This window comes from Poeciliopsis prolifica, unplaced genomic scaffold, assembly GCF_027474105.1.
Source record: "Poeciliopsis prolifica strain line A6 unplaced genomic scaffold, Auburn_PproV2 SCAFFOLD010, whole genome shotgun sequence".
Lineage (NCBI taxonomy): Eukaryota > Metazoa > Chordata > Actinopteri > Cyprinodontiformes > Poeciliidae > Poeciliopsis > Poeciliopsis prolifica.
Genome location: NW_026562385.1, coordinates 6,900,927 through 6,916,642, shown reverse-complemented (window position 1 = coordinate 6,916,642; position 15,716 = coordinate 6,900,927). Strand labels below are relative to the sequence as shown.

Genomic DNA, 15,716 nt, shown 5'->3' with positions numbered 1-15,716 from the left:
TTATAAGCACTGCTTTAAAAAAGTGTTGGCCCTTTACAAATGTCTTCCTCTTTGTTGCAGTTGTTTCAGTTTTACTTTAAAAATGAATAAAAAATTGATGAGTTGCACTTCCAGCTTCTGCCCGATTGAGATGGGATCACAGTTTCCATCTGCTAGATGCAGTTCCAGAGCCTTAAGTGCCTCTTTGGGTCTGTGTCTCTTTTAATATTTCAAACAATAAAATATTTCCCTCATTTTTTACTTTCTACATTTGTTTTGCAAACCATTATAAAAATAAAAAACACTGGCTTGTCCCTAATAAGTTTGGTCCACTGAACACTGGCTGTATGTTTTCAAGTGAAACTGTACTAATAACTAGATCATTTTTAACTTGAAATACTTTTGTAATAAAACTTTAACTATAGCAAACTAAGCCAAAACATGTGATTACAAACAATTGATTGTCAGGAACAGATGTACAGTGCCACTGCGTCTTAAATTTATTTGTCCAATTTTTTTTAATCGCCCCACTTGTCTTTAAAAGTTGGCAACTCTATATATTTGTGAAGAAAGACTGAGAGAACATGCTGTATGATTTAAGTTTAGACAGGGGGAAAGCAGTCCCCTAAGAAGTACACAGAAACATAACAAAACCCAACCAGTTACTTAATATTAATGCAGCTCTAAGAGTGAAGAACCGTTTGAGAAGCAGAAGAGCCGATTCTTGCTCGTAAGCGGAGCCAAATCGGTCGAATCCCCAAAACGAACCGGAACTCTCACCCTGAGCACAGAGCGACCCCGCGTGGACGCTCCGCTCAGAACGTGCCGTGCTGGAAAAATGGTGGCCAGCGTGCGAGTCCAAAAGCTGCTTCGACGGTATAAACTAGTGATTTCCGCTGCTTTAATGATCCTCCTGATCCAGGGACTTGTGGTTTGGAGTCTTAGGAGCTTGGAAGAAGGCCCACCAGAGGTGAGAAACTGTCCCACTGACTATTTTATAGACATGGCTCTGATTTTGTTCGGATTAGCCGTTGGCGTTTAGCTCAGCTCTCTGTGAGTTATTAACTGTAACGATAGCTTATGTTAGCGCTTAGCAGAAACATGTTACTGATGCTGGACCAGCCTTGCCTCTGTTGTCATTTATCACAAACGCTCAAGGGAAACAAGAGAGTAGAGTGTTCTTGTTTTAACTGTACATTTTTTTGGCTCTCACTGTGGAAAGCTGAATGAAAACGAAGTTGTTTCAGAAGCAACAGTGGGGCTCTGTGCTGCTTGTTGTCATGCTGTTTCATCTGGCTCCTCCAACTAGAGAAAATGGCAATCAAAGACAGGAGACAGAAAAAAAACATCTAATAGGGAAGTCGTTTATTAAGTAATTCAGTTAGTCTGCGTAAGTCTGAGTTACGCGATTAAGACCCTTGATAGGAAGTAAACTATCAATCTGAGGCTCTGTTGATAGCCAGAGTTCAGGTCCAGGCAGAGGAAAATATGAAATGTTCATATTCATAAGCTCAATTTTCCAGGTTTTAAAAATTCTGGAAAAAGAAAACCTTAAAATTGAAACGCGATTTTAAGTCCACACTGACACTTCGTCTAAATTGAATTAAGTTCGAAGATGCTTGAATTTCGAACTTGTTATGTTAGTCAAGGTTGTTCAAAGAGTTCTTGTAGATGCTGACGACTTTGGGCTGGAAGGATGTCCTGTAGCAATCTGTGTTACACGAGCTCTGATGAAGCTTCTGACTGAAGTTATTGTTGTAACTTTTTCTAAACTTGCTCTTGGCATCGTCATCTCCTAGTCCTCCACAGTGGTCCCCAGAACAGAATCAGCCTTTCTTTATCTTCCTTTGTTTAAAGTTTGGTTCTGACGCTATTAACCAAACAGATGATTGTACTGGCAGAAAAAGACTTATAGGAGATCTGCAGCACACATTGAGGGATCTTAGTTTCCTCAAGAATCAAAGTCTACTCTATCCTTTCTTATAGACGACTTCACTGTTGCATCTCCAGTCCAATCTGTTGTCCAGATGAACACTGATGTGTCTGTATTCCTCATCCACCTCTACTTCTTTTCTCAAAATGGAAATAGGGTCCGGTTCAACCCCGTTTCTCACAAAGTCTACAGTCACCTTCTTTATTTTGTTTACATTCGAGATGAGATAATTGTTTTCACGTGACAAAGTGATCCATCAGCTCTCTCAACTCAGCTTCTAGTCCATCAGTGATACACCTCAGTCTCATCTGAGTATTTCTGTACTTATGCTGCCAGTCTGAAGTGTACAGAGTGAAAAGTAATGGTGAGAGTACAGCGCCCTGTGGTGCTCCTGCGCTGCTGACCACCTGGTTGGACACACAGTCCTTCAGGCTCACAGGCACTCACTGATCCAAGAAATAAATTCACCCTTCTCATATCATTATAAAATGGTCTGAAAATGAATTAATAACCCTGGAGCTGTGAGCCTGGAAGTTCATTTAACTCGTAGAATACCCAGAGTGCTTTCTAGTTTAGTTTTTACCTCCCTTTTCATCAGAATCTGCTGCTTTATTTGTTTATAAAGAACATGACCTGGATACGAGCTGAAGTTGAAAATAGGCTCAACCTGCTCAGGTTGTGCTTGTACAAAAAAGAAAAGAAAAAAAAAAACTTGGGAGTGCTTCACCACGTTGAAACCTGAGGATGTGATGACCTGAAAAGTGTGGAGGGTAGATTTGTGGGCGGAGCTTTGAGGGTTTGATGGGTTGCGTGACCTTTGTCTCAGATAAAGGTAGACAACCGACTTCCCAGGTCTTCAGAGGAGATTAGTGCTGCAGATCATTTCCGTTTAAACCCCTAAGCTCATCAGAAAGCTCAAGGCTCAATTGGCCGTAGCCTTGGCTCCTCTCCATTTAGTCAGGATAAAATCTGGCATCTTCAAACAACGAAACGCCTGCATTTAAATATCAAACACTCGTCCTTTGTTTTATTGACTTAAAGGAAGGGTGAATCAGTTTGCCGTAACCCCCTGTAAGGCCTAGCTGGAGGCAGAGAGCGCTCTCCTTAGTGCGGAGGTCAGCCATATATTCCACTGTGTTGGCAGACAGCTATGCAGATGTCAGCACCAAGTCTGTGTGCGCCCGATGCAGAACGCTAAAAGACCATCGGCCCTGAGCGAACACACTCAGTCACATGCGTTTCACTAAGCCCCTTTGTTGCTCGAGAGAGAAGGGACAGACGAAAACCGGAGTCTTCCTCATCCTCATCCCCCCGTCTCCTTCGTTGTTGAGTCCCGCTCCAGCAGATGGTGACTCTGATTCGTTCTCCCTCCACTTTTAATTGGGAAATAAAGGCTCTGCCTCGCCTGCTTCTCAGCCCATGCGTTTTTGTTTTTTCTTTCTGAAACAATGATTTTTTTTTTTTAATTAAAAGCAGTGAAAGCCAGTTGATAAGGATAATTGAAACTTCAGCCTGGTCATGCGTGCTGGATGTACGAGATTTTCTCTCGTTGCTGGAAAAAAAAGAAGAAGAAACTTCTGCAAAAATGAAATCCAGACAAGGATTATTATGAGTTGCTTCTAAAAGCAGAAATCACGGTTGTAGCAAATTGTCAACGTTTTGCTGCAATTTGCACTTGGAAGTGAATCATAATTACATTTTTGCTGTTATTGAAGAATGCTGATTTATGCTAAGCCACCATTCGAAGCAATATCTTTCCCAGATTTTGTCACGTTGACACTTCAAATTTCTATGTATTTCATTGACATCAAAAAAAATGGCTGGATGACGAAGTACTTCAACCTGGTGTATTGGTCTCAACTGACTATTGTATTTGTTGCTTTGGTTATATATGGTGAATATTTAATTAAAAAGGTCCAGTGTTCAACACTTGACCTTTGAGAGGGCATATTTGCATTATGTTGGTTGGAAATGGTCTCGTAAAACAGCAGTATTGTCATTTACCACAGTAACTTCTGAAAATGTATCGTGACGGGCCCTAGTACGATGAATAAAACATTCAAACTGAGTGTTTCACAACATTCCTGAGAGAAACTGCGCAAACTTGTCTTTGTATAAAACAGTTGAGGTATGTTGTGAATGTTTGGATCCGCCCTGCGGACACCTCGCCGACGATCCAGCGGCCGCCGTCGGCCGGCAGCAGCTGACCGTCCTGCATCGGCTGGCAGCTGCTTTCCTGTTGGCCGGGGATCATCTGGCTCCCGATCCGACCACAGAGCTGCCGGCCTGCCTCCGTTTCCCAGCATCCCCCCGCAGTCTGCATGCCAGCGGTGGGAGGCGAGCGAGCCTTCGTTCTACTATATTGGGTTGAAGCGTTTGAAAGCTTTCTGCCTACTCACTACTTTTTTTTTTTGTGGATATTTTTAAAAAGCCGTTGCAGTGTGCCAATACTGTGATGCTGGGGATTTAAAGACGGGTTTGATTCAGTTTTCTCTTTCTTGTCCTTTCAAAGGATTTTGTTAAATTGTATGCTTTGTGCTTCTGATTCTTTTTTATTTCTACCTTAAGTCTTGCACAGTAGATTGGAAAATGAACCTCAGTCCAAGTCCTAATTGGTTCCCCTCATTGGTTCCAACATGCAGGAACTCTCATTACGGCACTTTAGCAGTTTATGTCTGAATAAAACACACAGCTCCTTCGCTCCAGTCACTGCTGTACCAAAATAATCCTCACACACACAATCTGTTTGTATTTTAATGTTGCACACACCTGACCCAAATTTCACAAGTGTGGAGTTTGCCTGCCAGAAAGAGGCAAGTGGGTTTTGTTGGTCTGCGTGGTGAATCACGAGATTGTTTGTGACTCTCCACAAAAAATAACCCAGATGAAAGAAATAGGAAGAAGCCCCCCCCCAAAAAAGTAAGAACCAAGTAAACACATTGTCGTCTCTTGAGTTTTCTGCTGATGCCTCAGTGGCCATCTTTGTGTACCTTATGTCAGTCAGAGTATGAGTCAGCCTCTATTACAGGATTACAAATGTGTCATGATTTTTTTTCTGGTCTCATTTTTCAGGGAAAAACAAGACGGTCCAAGCTGCCCGACCCCAACAGCCAGGACTCCAAGAGAGACAAAGCTAATTCTTTGTCTGGGCAGAACAGGGGCAGATGGAGCACCAGGTTTGAGAGGCAGAGGGGAACGGCAACCCTCCCGCAGAGGAAAGGGGGCAACCGGCGAGCTGTGAAGCCCGGTGTCAGACAGAAGACCCCCCAGGAGCGGGGGATGACGGCGGCAGGGCTGGACGGCGTGGTCTCTCACGATCTGTCGAGCAGCCGCCGCAACTTCAGCCTTGACGGAGCGGCGAAGATGCAAGCCGCCGGGATCCCTGGAGAGCCCGGGAGCGTGGACGGCGCGCACCAGGCGCTCAACGGTGACTTCATGCCTAAATGTGACATCGTGGGCAAGGACGCACTGTCGGCTCTGCACCGCGCCGGGTCTCAGCAGTGCCGGCAGGAGATCGCCAACATCGTGTGCCAACATCAGGCGGGGCAGCTCATGCCAGAAGCGCTGCCCCAGTTCTGCCCTCAACTCGGTGAGCTCCAAGCTGCACTCACAGGACTTTACTGTATGGCTGCAACTATCGAGATTTTTAGTTATCAGTGAATCGATCGATTGGATAAAACAAACTGACACAATGTGCAGATTTTTTATTGTAAACAATTCCTTTACTTTTTAGGTTAACATTCTTTGACTGTAAGCTTGACCTTTTGTAGTAAAGGATTCATGTGGAGATAAAAAGTACTTTGAACATCAACATGTACAGAGATCAGGCATTTCGGCTGGACCAGGCATCAATATAGTGATAGGCTGATCTGTTGACAATTTTTTGGGCCAACTGATTAATAGTAGAACAGCAACAACTGCTTAAAAGGAGTTTTTTTTAACAGAATTTGAACAAGGTGAAGCTAAAACTATCACTTTATGTGTTTTACGTTGAATGTATTTACCGACGTTTTTTTTTTCCTTATATGCAAAATGTATTTGTTTTGTTCAATTTTGATCTGATTATAGTTCTGACAGTGTTGTTCTTTCAGCCATTGTCTTTTTTTTTGTTTGCATACTTCAATTTACGATTAATCGATTACTGAATTAGTTGACAGGTATGTCAATGATCAATTCACCATGATTAATCTGATGAATCATTTCAGCCCTTCTTTACCTTATTAAATTGTTTACAGTGTATGATCATAATTTTCTAACCTGCATCTGGATTCTGTGGCCAGGTGTGTCTCAGCCGGTGCAGGCTGCTGGCGACGTGGAGCTCAGCTTGTCCAAGGTGGAGAACCCGGTCAGGGTGGCATTCGTGCTGATGGTCCACGGCCGAGCCGTACGGCAGCTCAAGCGTCTCATCAAGGCCATATACCACAGAGATCATTACTATTACATCCATGTAGACAAGGTACAGCCAGTAGATGAACCACTACACTGTTCTTTGTAGGTCAGGGGTGTCCAAAGTGTGACCCGTGAGCCATTTGTGGCCCTCTGGAAGATTTTTTGCAACTTGTTGCGCCCAGGGCCTTTTCTCTGGGTCTTACTAACATCTTTGTTTCAGAGCTCCTAATTAGTCCTTTTTGGAAATGGAGGCAGTTAGCCAGTGTCTTCAGAACAATTTGAGATCCAGCTTGAGATGCACCACTGTCTCTCACTCACCTTCTCTCCCGTTTCTCCAGCCAGTCATGATTTTTGTTAGATCTAATCTTAAGTTATCCTTTGCTTTGCATCCCTTTATTTGTTATGATTCTAGTGCCAAACCATACCTAATTGGGGGCTTGTCCGGGATTTGAACCCGGGAATCTCTCAACATGAACGGACCCCTGACCACAAAGCTGGTGTGAAACAAATCTGCCCTTCCAGAACAGTAAACATAATTTCAAATTTATTAACCAGGCTTCTGCATTAATCTTAACCGAGAAAATCAAGAAACGATGTGTCGGTTTATTATTAACAGTTAAACATTCTCCGAATGCAATGATTTACAGATCCTTTTTTTTTTACAAAAGTATGTTTTGTTTGATTGAAAGTAGTCTTGCATATTTGGTTTATTATTGACCAGGTGCAATAAATAAGTCTCAAGAAATTTATTTGAAGACTTCAAAAGAGAAAAAAAAGATTTTTTCTGAGTTTCATATTAGCAATTTTGTCCCTCAAGGCAAAAGGTTTGCACACACCTGAATCACTTCCTGTTTACATTAACACTGTTAGGATTGTTTTTCTTACCTTGAGCTTAAAATGACCAGCTCTCCCTCTGTCTCAGAGCTCGCCTTTACCCTGCTCTCCTCTCGCTGCAGTAAAATGAGGATGTGACGGTTACTCTTCAGGAACCCGTTTTTTGCTAGAAAACTTGCTGTTGTGTTCGAAAAGAAAGCAGATGGCGAATCTGTTGAGCAGAGAGCAGGTTAGGTTCCTGAAAGCAGGACTGCTGTTGTAGGCAGACACCTGGTCACTTCCTCTGTTCTGCTGCCAACAGACGGCGGCCGGTTTTCACAGAGAGAAACCGTTAGTTTCTGTGAAAACTCCTGCTTGAGCTGAACAGTTGGGGTTATATGTGAGTCTCCAGCTCTGTGCTTCATCACTCAGCCTCTAGCTCTGCAGCTGAAGGCTGTGAGTTTTGGCTGCTCCTTTTGCCTTTTTCTTTCATTTGGCCTTATTTCTAAACACCAGGAGGAAAGCTGCTTAATCTTGTCGAATCCCGTTAAAGTTCTTTCCCACTTCTGCTGACCTCGATCGGTTTCTCAGAGCAGATTCATTACAGGCCATTTGTTCTTCTCTTAACAAAATTGGACTTTATGTCCCTGGACAATCTATTTTAAGGCGTCCGTTTCCCTTGAACTGCCCATTTATCGCTCCACAACCTTTTTTTTTAAACAAGCTGTTTATAACAAATCTAATTGATCTCCAAGGAATAAATAAGAGCTTTTATTTCCTCCTATTTGGAGTCCACAATTTAGCTCTCTTAAGTTCAACATTTCCTTTTAGATGATAAACAACCGTTTTCAATTCCCTTTTGTCATTATTTTGATGAGCCACGGCAGAAACCAGCGTTCAGCGTTTGTGTTTTTATTTTTTGTGGTGAAACGTTATGACGCTGAGCCAGCGTTTTCAGATCTGCTCCGTTTCCTGCAGCGGTCCGGCTACATGCATCGGGAGGTGCTGCAGATAGCCGAGCAGTACCCCAACGTGCGCGCCACTCCCTGGCGGATGGTCACCATCTGGGGAGGGGCCAGCCTCCTGAAAGCCTACCTGCGGAGCATGCAGGACCTGCTCGCCATGCAGGAGTGGAAATGGGACTTTTTCATCAACCTCAGCGCCACAGACTTCCCGACCAGGTTAGTTTCGTGAACAGAAACGGAGCAAAATAATGAATAAAGTGATGGCTGTTTGTAGAAAGAGGCTGGTCTAAGATCGCAAAACACAAATAATATCGCCAAACTGCTTTTATTTAAAACTGAAAAGTAGCAATATTTTTCCAAACATAATATGTTATTTATTACAATTATGGTGCTTTTTTAGCACACTGTTTTCTTCCACTAAACTTTCTATGAATATGCTTGGGTACATCTGAGCAGCCAACTTCTATAACACTGACCTTTTGTAGAACACCTAATTGTAGATAGGTCTGGAACAAAAACAAACTTTTTTTAATGTTGTTATTTGGCCATTTTCAAGCAATATATCGGTAATGCCCTAATAATACAAGTTCACCCTCTCAAAGAGTAATAAACTTCAATTTTGTAAAGAACACTTAAAACTGGAAGACATTTTAAATGTCCAAAATCAAACACAACAACCAAAAACGATACATAAAACGCAAATAAAAAACACATGAATTCAAAACCATAAATAAAATGAATTATGATTTCTTTGTAAGCACAATTTTCTATCAAAAAATATTAATTGTCAATATGTAAATTCTCAAGTTCATTTTAATTTATTATGGGATTAATCGAGTCATTGATTGCTTATTGTGACAAGCTTAATTGCAGGCGGTGCTAATTAGTGTCTGCTGGACAACTGTCAAGTCAGTAGTTTGGTTTAGTGATTTTTGTCATTCATACTGTGATATTTCTCTATTAAAAATTTTTCTTTTATGTCATAATTTTTTGAGAAACTAAACTTTGGAGTTTTGGTAACTCTAACCTATTATTACCAGAATTAGACGAATAAACACTTAACAATGCATCACTCTGTGTTTAATGATCTATACATGGATTTCAGTTTTTGAACTGTGTTTGAAATAAAGCATCACTCTGAGCTCCAAGTCAGTGTGAAAAATCAGCGGAATAAACATTAGCAAGTTTTAAAAACACCTTCACCTATAACTAGCTAATGCCCAGTTCTGCAGTAATTACTTCATTTTAAGGGTCTCTTCCTGTTTTGGTCTCTATCTGACCCCAGCATCTTTAGAAAGTGGCAGCCGTAGCATTTCTCCTGATGGAAACATTAATCTGTTTTGCAACATCGTGGTTAATAAACCGTTCTGGTCAATTAGTCACAGAGCCGGTGGTAAACAGTCTCCAGCTGGGTTTTTGGGGCAGCCAACTGCTTTAAGTGAGTCCTAATCAAAGTAGTTGATTGTCCACCTGGATTGTCCCCAGAGAGGCTCAGTTGCTGGTCCTAAATCTTTTCCAAAGTAGTTTATTACTCCAGCTCCTTTATATTCAACAAAATGTCTGTCTTTTCCTCTCATCATATCAAATTCATGTAGGACCAACGATGAACTGGTGATGTTTCTGTCGATGCACCGAGACAAGAACTTCCTCAAGTCACATGGGAGAGAAAATGCAAGGTGAGCGTGCTCATCTTAAAGGTGGACCCCCTACCAGAACTCCCAACAACGCTTTGGTCGGTTCTCTTTCTACCAGGTTCATCAAGAAGCAGGGCCTCGACCGGCTTTTCCACGAGTGTGACAACCACATGTGGCGTCTCGGTGAGCGCAGCATCCCAGAAGGCCTGGAGGTCTCCGGCGGCTCCGACTGGTTCGCTCTGACCCGCCGCTTCGTGGACTACGTGGTCGGCTCCCGGGACCAGCTGGTGTTGGGTCTGAAGCAGTTCTACACCTACGCACTGCTGCCAGCCGAGGTAAGAGAGCGGTCTGCGTCTGCTATATTTTGCTGATCTTTCTATGTCTTGTTTTTGTTTTTCTTTGTCATTTTCTTTTGTCCCTCTTTTTTCTGTTTTTTGTTATTCTCTTTTCTTTCTTGTTTTCTCTTTTCCTTGTTTTTATTCTATCTGGTCTTTCTTTCACTCAAGAGGTAAAAAAAGAATGGTCGTTGAATTTTTCTTTGGAATTCACTTGAGCAGAAAAGATTAATCAACAAATTTCTGAATTTGTAAGTCTTTTTCAGTGTATAATTAAAGCAAGAGTGATGTCAGAAAAAATATTTTATTAATGAATGAACTGGATGTTTTTCAAAATTATAAAAGTATTCTGAACTTTTCTCTATGAATGTGTTGATTTGAGTTGACTCTTTATATGGGTCACTAATGTTGAACAAATGAGTTTTTAAAAGTCTGTCTCCCTCTCTTTCTCCTTTCCTCTCGCTCCCAGTCGTTTTTCCACACAGTGCTTGGTAACAGTCAGATGTGTGACACCCTGGTGGACAACAACCTGCGCGTCACCAACTGGAACCGTAAGCTGGGCTGTAAATGCCAGTACAAGCACATCGTGGACTGGTGCGGCTGCTCCCCCAACGACTTCAAACCACAAGACCTGATTCGGATTCAGGTGAGTTCACCACAAGAGGGCAGTGTCTCGTCCTTCTGAGATTACATTGCCTTGCAAAAGTATTCAGATTCCCTCAGAATAAAATCCTGACTGGTGTTTTATCTATTAGATTTATTATATTTATAAAACTATTTTATTTATTTTTTTAAAATCCACAGCAATTGACTCGTCCAACGTTTTTCGCCCGAAAGTTTGAGTCGATGGTGAACCAGGAGGCCATAGACATCCTGGACACCCACCTGTACGGCCAGTACGCCCCGGGAACCGTCGCCGTCAAGGCGTACTGGGAGAGCGTGTACGAGCAGCTGGACGGCGTCGGCTCCCTGAGCGACGTGGCGCTCACGGCTTACACCTCGTTCTTTCGCCTGACCCTTAAGGGTCTGACGACCTCTCAGAGCCAGACAGAAGCCTGCAGGTTCATTTCCTGTGTCCTCTTTGAATATTCTCTGACTGGTAACAGGAAGTTGTTACAAGGAACTTCTTGTTTTGAAGGTTTGAACCAGCAGGTGACCCTCTGTCCGTCCATTTGTACTTCTACGACGACCGTTTCCAAGGCTACCTCGTTCGCCAGGAAGTGCGCGGCGTGGAGTCGAAGCGCAGGGAGACGCTGGAGCTGTGGGCCATGCCTCAAGCGACGCTCGTCTTCGAGACGAACCTCAAAGAGTTCGAGAGGCTCAAGAATCTGGAGGTTTTCACTGCAACTTTTTAACATCGACCACCCCTAAACCAAAATGTTCTCTAAAAATTAAAAACCCAGATTCCAGAAATTGCTCATTTAACTGACGGGTGTTTCTCGGTAACAGATCGGGACAGACTGGGATCCCAAAGAAAGGATCTTCCGTAACTTCGGCGGCGTCATGGGCCCGTTGGACGAGCCGCTGGCGGTCCAGAAGTGGGCCCGCGGGCCCAACCTCACGGCCACCATCGTCTGGATCGACCCGGCGCAGGTGGTGGCAGCGTCCTATGACATCACAGTGGAGATGGACGCAGAGTACACGCAGTACAAACCGCCCCTACAGCACCCCCTTCGGCCTGGCGCCTGGACGGTGCGGGTGTTGAAACAGTGGAAGCGTGTGGCGGAGGTTCGATTCCTCGTGATGCCGCTGACTTTTAATAATAAAGAGCCACTGCGCAGAGGTACGTTTACTCTAATAACTCTAACAAAACTCAATGAAGTATTGAGGAAAAAGGTGAAGGGCTACGAATTATTTTTCTAAAACAGATTATATTCGTACACATGCTTGAAATCCTTGAATTTCAATCAAGGTGTTTTCAAGGTTTGGAAAGTAATTGGTTTCTGTGTAAAGTCCTTGAAAGTGCTTGTTATTCACACTGAGCAGTTTTGTAATAAAGTGCAATCTTGATTAAAAGCCAAAATTTGGAAAATTTCATTCAGGGTTGAAACCAGATGTTTTCATACAACTAATAAAAAAAAGACACTTTTTTCTTTCATTGTCTGAAAGTTTAATCAAACTAAACATTTAATGTTTTATGTTTGCTAGAACTACTAAATTTACTTCTTTGATAATTTGTATAAAATGTATACAATTTGAGTGGGAAGGTCATTTACCTGTAATGAATATTCATTATTCCTAATGGCTCAGTGACTTATTATTTGTCTTCTGTTTTGTATGTTCAGAGTTATCAAAACTGGGTTGTTGTTTTTTTTTCTTCCTTTTATTTTTATTAATGTTTTATGCTCAAACTAAGGCATGCAAGTGACATTTCATAACATAAAATGTTTTAAAATGTCAAAAAAAGGTAATATTTTAGATGACCTTTTCTGTGCTATGTGATATAGAAAACAATATTAACAACTCTAATAAATGACATCTTGCAATGGTAAATTAAAAGGATTTTTTTCAGTTGATTTGTATTGTGTTTGTCTGCAAAGTGCTTGAATTTTACTGGGGGAAAGAGTGTGATCCCTCTAATCTATAAATATTCAGAGAAAATGTTGTTTTACAGACTAATTTTTGTCTTTTATTCATTTTTTTTCTGTTCCAGAGGAGGACAGCTGGCTGCATTCGGGTCCTCCTGGTAACCTGTACCTGGATCAGAGCTTCCAGCAGCTGAACTCTGTGTTGAAGCTGCCTCCTCAGGAGCCTGCCATGCAGGCGGCCCGGCGCGCCTCTCAGCTGACGGGCCGGGCCCTGGACGCCTGGGTGGACAGCCTCGTCGGGGCGTTCTGGGTGATAGGCGACCTCTGCTCCGCCAAGTCCTCCTCCTGCCCGGCTGTGGGACTGTGCAGCAAAACTTCCTGGAGCTCCCTCTCCCCTGATCCAAAGTCCGAACTGGGCCCGGTCAAAAGCGACGGGCGGATCAGGTAGCGCGAGTAGAAACACTGAACACACAAAACACTGCTGGAGAGCCTGAATGAACCCGATATTATCTGCACACGCACCGTGGAGCTGCTGCTACCACAGGCAGGAGCGACGGGAGGACTGCAGAAGATTTGCACATTGACTGCAAACGCGCAAAAAAAAAGACAAACTTATCATATTTTGCTGAACGGGGACGTGAAACCCCACATGTTTCGGTATGATTTTAGCTGCCGCACACATTTTCAGTCACACAACTGTCTCAGTGGAAATGCAAGGGTCGTCGTTCGGTTCTCCCCTTCAAGCAGCTGTTTCCCTTCATTTCAAGGGAGAGTAGAACCTCTGGCTCTTACTAATGTGCTTATTTTGAAGCATAGGAGAGATGCATGAAGTGCACTTTACTGCAGGATGTTGTCGTTGGTTACGGCGGGACGTTGGGACGTTTTAAATTGCAGGGTCACATATTTTTTTGCACCAACACATCACTAAATACAAGGACATGTTAGAGGAAATAACTGTTATTCAAAAGTATTTACACCCCTTATATTATTTACCTTTTACGTTTTGCCAGGTTGTAAACACACATTTTTTATAGGAAACTAACATGAGATAGTTTACAGTTGTGGTGCGTTCAACCTCTTTAACTTCGATACCCCAGTATAAAATGCATCGATTGCATTTGATTTTGTTTGGTGGCATCAATATGATAGAAGAAAACGTTTTTTCCAACTTGATGCTTATCTAATGATTTAAACTAAAAGGTTGTAATGCAACAAAATGTGAAAAACATTGAAGGGTGTCAATACTTTTGCGAGGCACTTTTGTTAAAAAATATATATCTCTAGTATTTTTTTAATCTCAGTCAGTGTGAGTTTTAAATAGTTTTTGTGTTGCAAAATTCCTCTGAGGGTTTTCGTTTGTTTGGTTGTTTTTTGTTTTTCTTTTGCATTCAAATCAAACTGAGAATCGTAACCCAATCACCTGAGCTGAAAGATCAACATGAGCTGCAGTTATTTTAATTATCAAAGATGAAACTTTAAACTGAGATTTATAGAATTACTCTAAACACTACAATGAAAATGGTTTTAAAAACCACATTTGTTATTCAGTTTTGCTGAGAAACAACATGTCACGTTACCTTGCTTGCAAAATCAACGTCTCTACATCCATCAGGGAACTTTAAAGCTCATTTTTTTCCGATCCTTTTGAACACACAGTGTTAAATGTTCAGATTCTGTCTTTTTAAAGCAATCGGGCTTAAAGCTACATATGTCCACTAATAGTTTTATTCTTTTACATTTTATGGTAGGCATTGAAACAACAGATTGTTATACCTCCTGTTTGCCTGTGCAGATGCTGTACTGTCATGCCTGTTTGTGATTATTTTTACATATCTGTTCTCATGCTGTTTTATTTGAGTAGTTTTACTCTTTAAATTTTAAATAGTTCACTGTGTTTTTTAGTTTGTTTTTTTTTACGCTAATTGTTTTAGTTTGATCAGGAAGAATCTAAGCTGCCTTTTATGTGGAAAAAGGTTGACGTTTGCAGAATAGCTTACAGAAACGAGTGTTTTTACTTTAGGTTTTATTTTAATTTTTGTACTTTTGTGTTCTGAAATAATGACCGGCCAACACGTACGTTGTTTTTAAGTGGCCTTGTTTAGCTTGCACAGTACAGTCGCTTCAGTGAAGCCCCGGTTTTATTGAGAGAATAAGCAGATTAATGGATCTTTGCAAATGTTATTTTTCTATCCTGTCGGAGGGAAGCTGTACGCTGTCTGTTCGTCTCTTGGCTCCCTGAGCTGTTAAAACTGCTCTCTAATTGTGTCACATTCAACAGTCCACCTGTTCGGTGTCGCATGAAGCGGCTCCTCTGGGTTTTGGGAGGTTGAGATTTCTGTCGGTGCTGTTGTGACGGTCGGGAGCAGCCCGGATGGTGACTCATCCTCGGCTCCGTCGCTCCGATCTGTAGGGAACAGGAGCCCGTCGCTGCTGTGGAGAAGATCAGACAGTCTCTCTGAAAATTCAATAAATAGATGACTATATTCCAGCTTTTGTTGCTACACTTGTTTGTACCTTGTAACTTGTCTGGATTTAATCAAGTGTTTTTAAAACAGCTCACTTTGAACGGGAGTTGTCCTTGCTAGGATCAGACTTTTGTGCACATTAAGTCCTGAATTCTCAATGAATTTAAACTGATAAAACTTGACATGCAATGTATTTTTATTAGGATTTTATGCAACAGACAACATACTGCCAAAGTATCGCACATCCTGAAATGTAAATATCTGAAATTCAGGCCTGAAAATATCTTAAATTCATTAAAAATATATATTTATACTGGCCTTAAATCACAAGTCTTAAATTTTGTTTTATGACTATTTAGTCATTAGTCTTTTTTTCTTACGTTACTTTTCCAGCTCTTGCAGAGATGCCTTTATTGCATTCTGTGTCTTCAAGCAGTTGATGCTGCCGGTGACCAGATGCTAAAATACCATTGCTAGCTTGATTTGTGAATTTCAAATAATCTAACTGAATAATCTGAAAGGTGTGGCATGCATTTCAGTTCAGCTTCATCTGCTTCATCCACCTTTTCTGCCCCTGCTGAGAGGAAAACGTTCCCTCAGCCTTTCATGGTGTGTTTGTGGTGATCTATGAATGAATGATTTATGACAGTTGTACTTCAGCTACTTTGATGAAAT

General features: G+C 41.9%; 1 protein-coding gene across 1 annotated transcript; it reads left to right on the top strand.

Annotated features, from left to right (window-relative positions):
• The first annotated feature begins 815 nt into the window (after window positions 1–815).
• xylt2 (xylosyltransferase II) lies at window positions 816–15,064 on the top strand. The gene is made up of 11 exons (XM_055036043.1): window positions 816–949; window positions 4,985–5,501; window positions 6,193–6,368; window positions 8,093–8,295; window positions 9,675–9,755; window positions 9,832–10,048; window positions 10,518–10,694; window positions 10,853–11,109; window positions 11,187–11,382; window positions 11,498–11,831; window positions 12,702–15,064. The coding sequence occupies exons 1-11, from the start codon at window positions 818–820 to the stop codon at window positions 13,022–13,024; spliced, it is 2,613 nt and encodes an 870-aa protein (XP_054892018.1). The 5' UTR covers window positions 816–817; the 3' UTR covers window positions 13,025–15,064.
• Window positions 15,065–15,716: the final 652 nt, after the last annotated feature.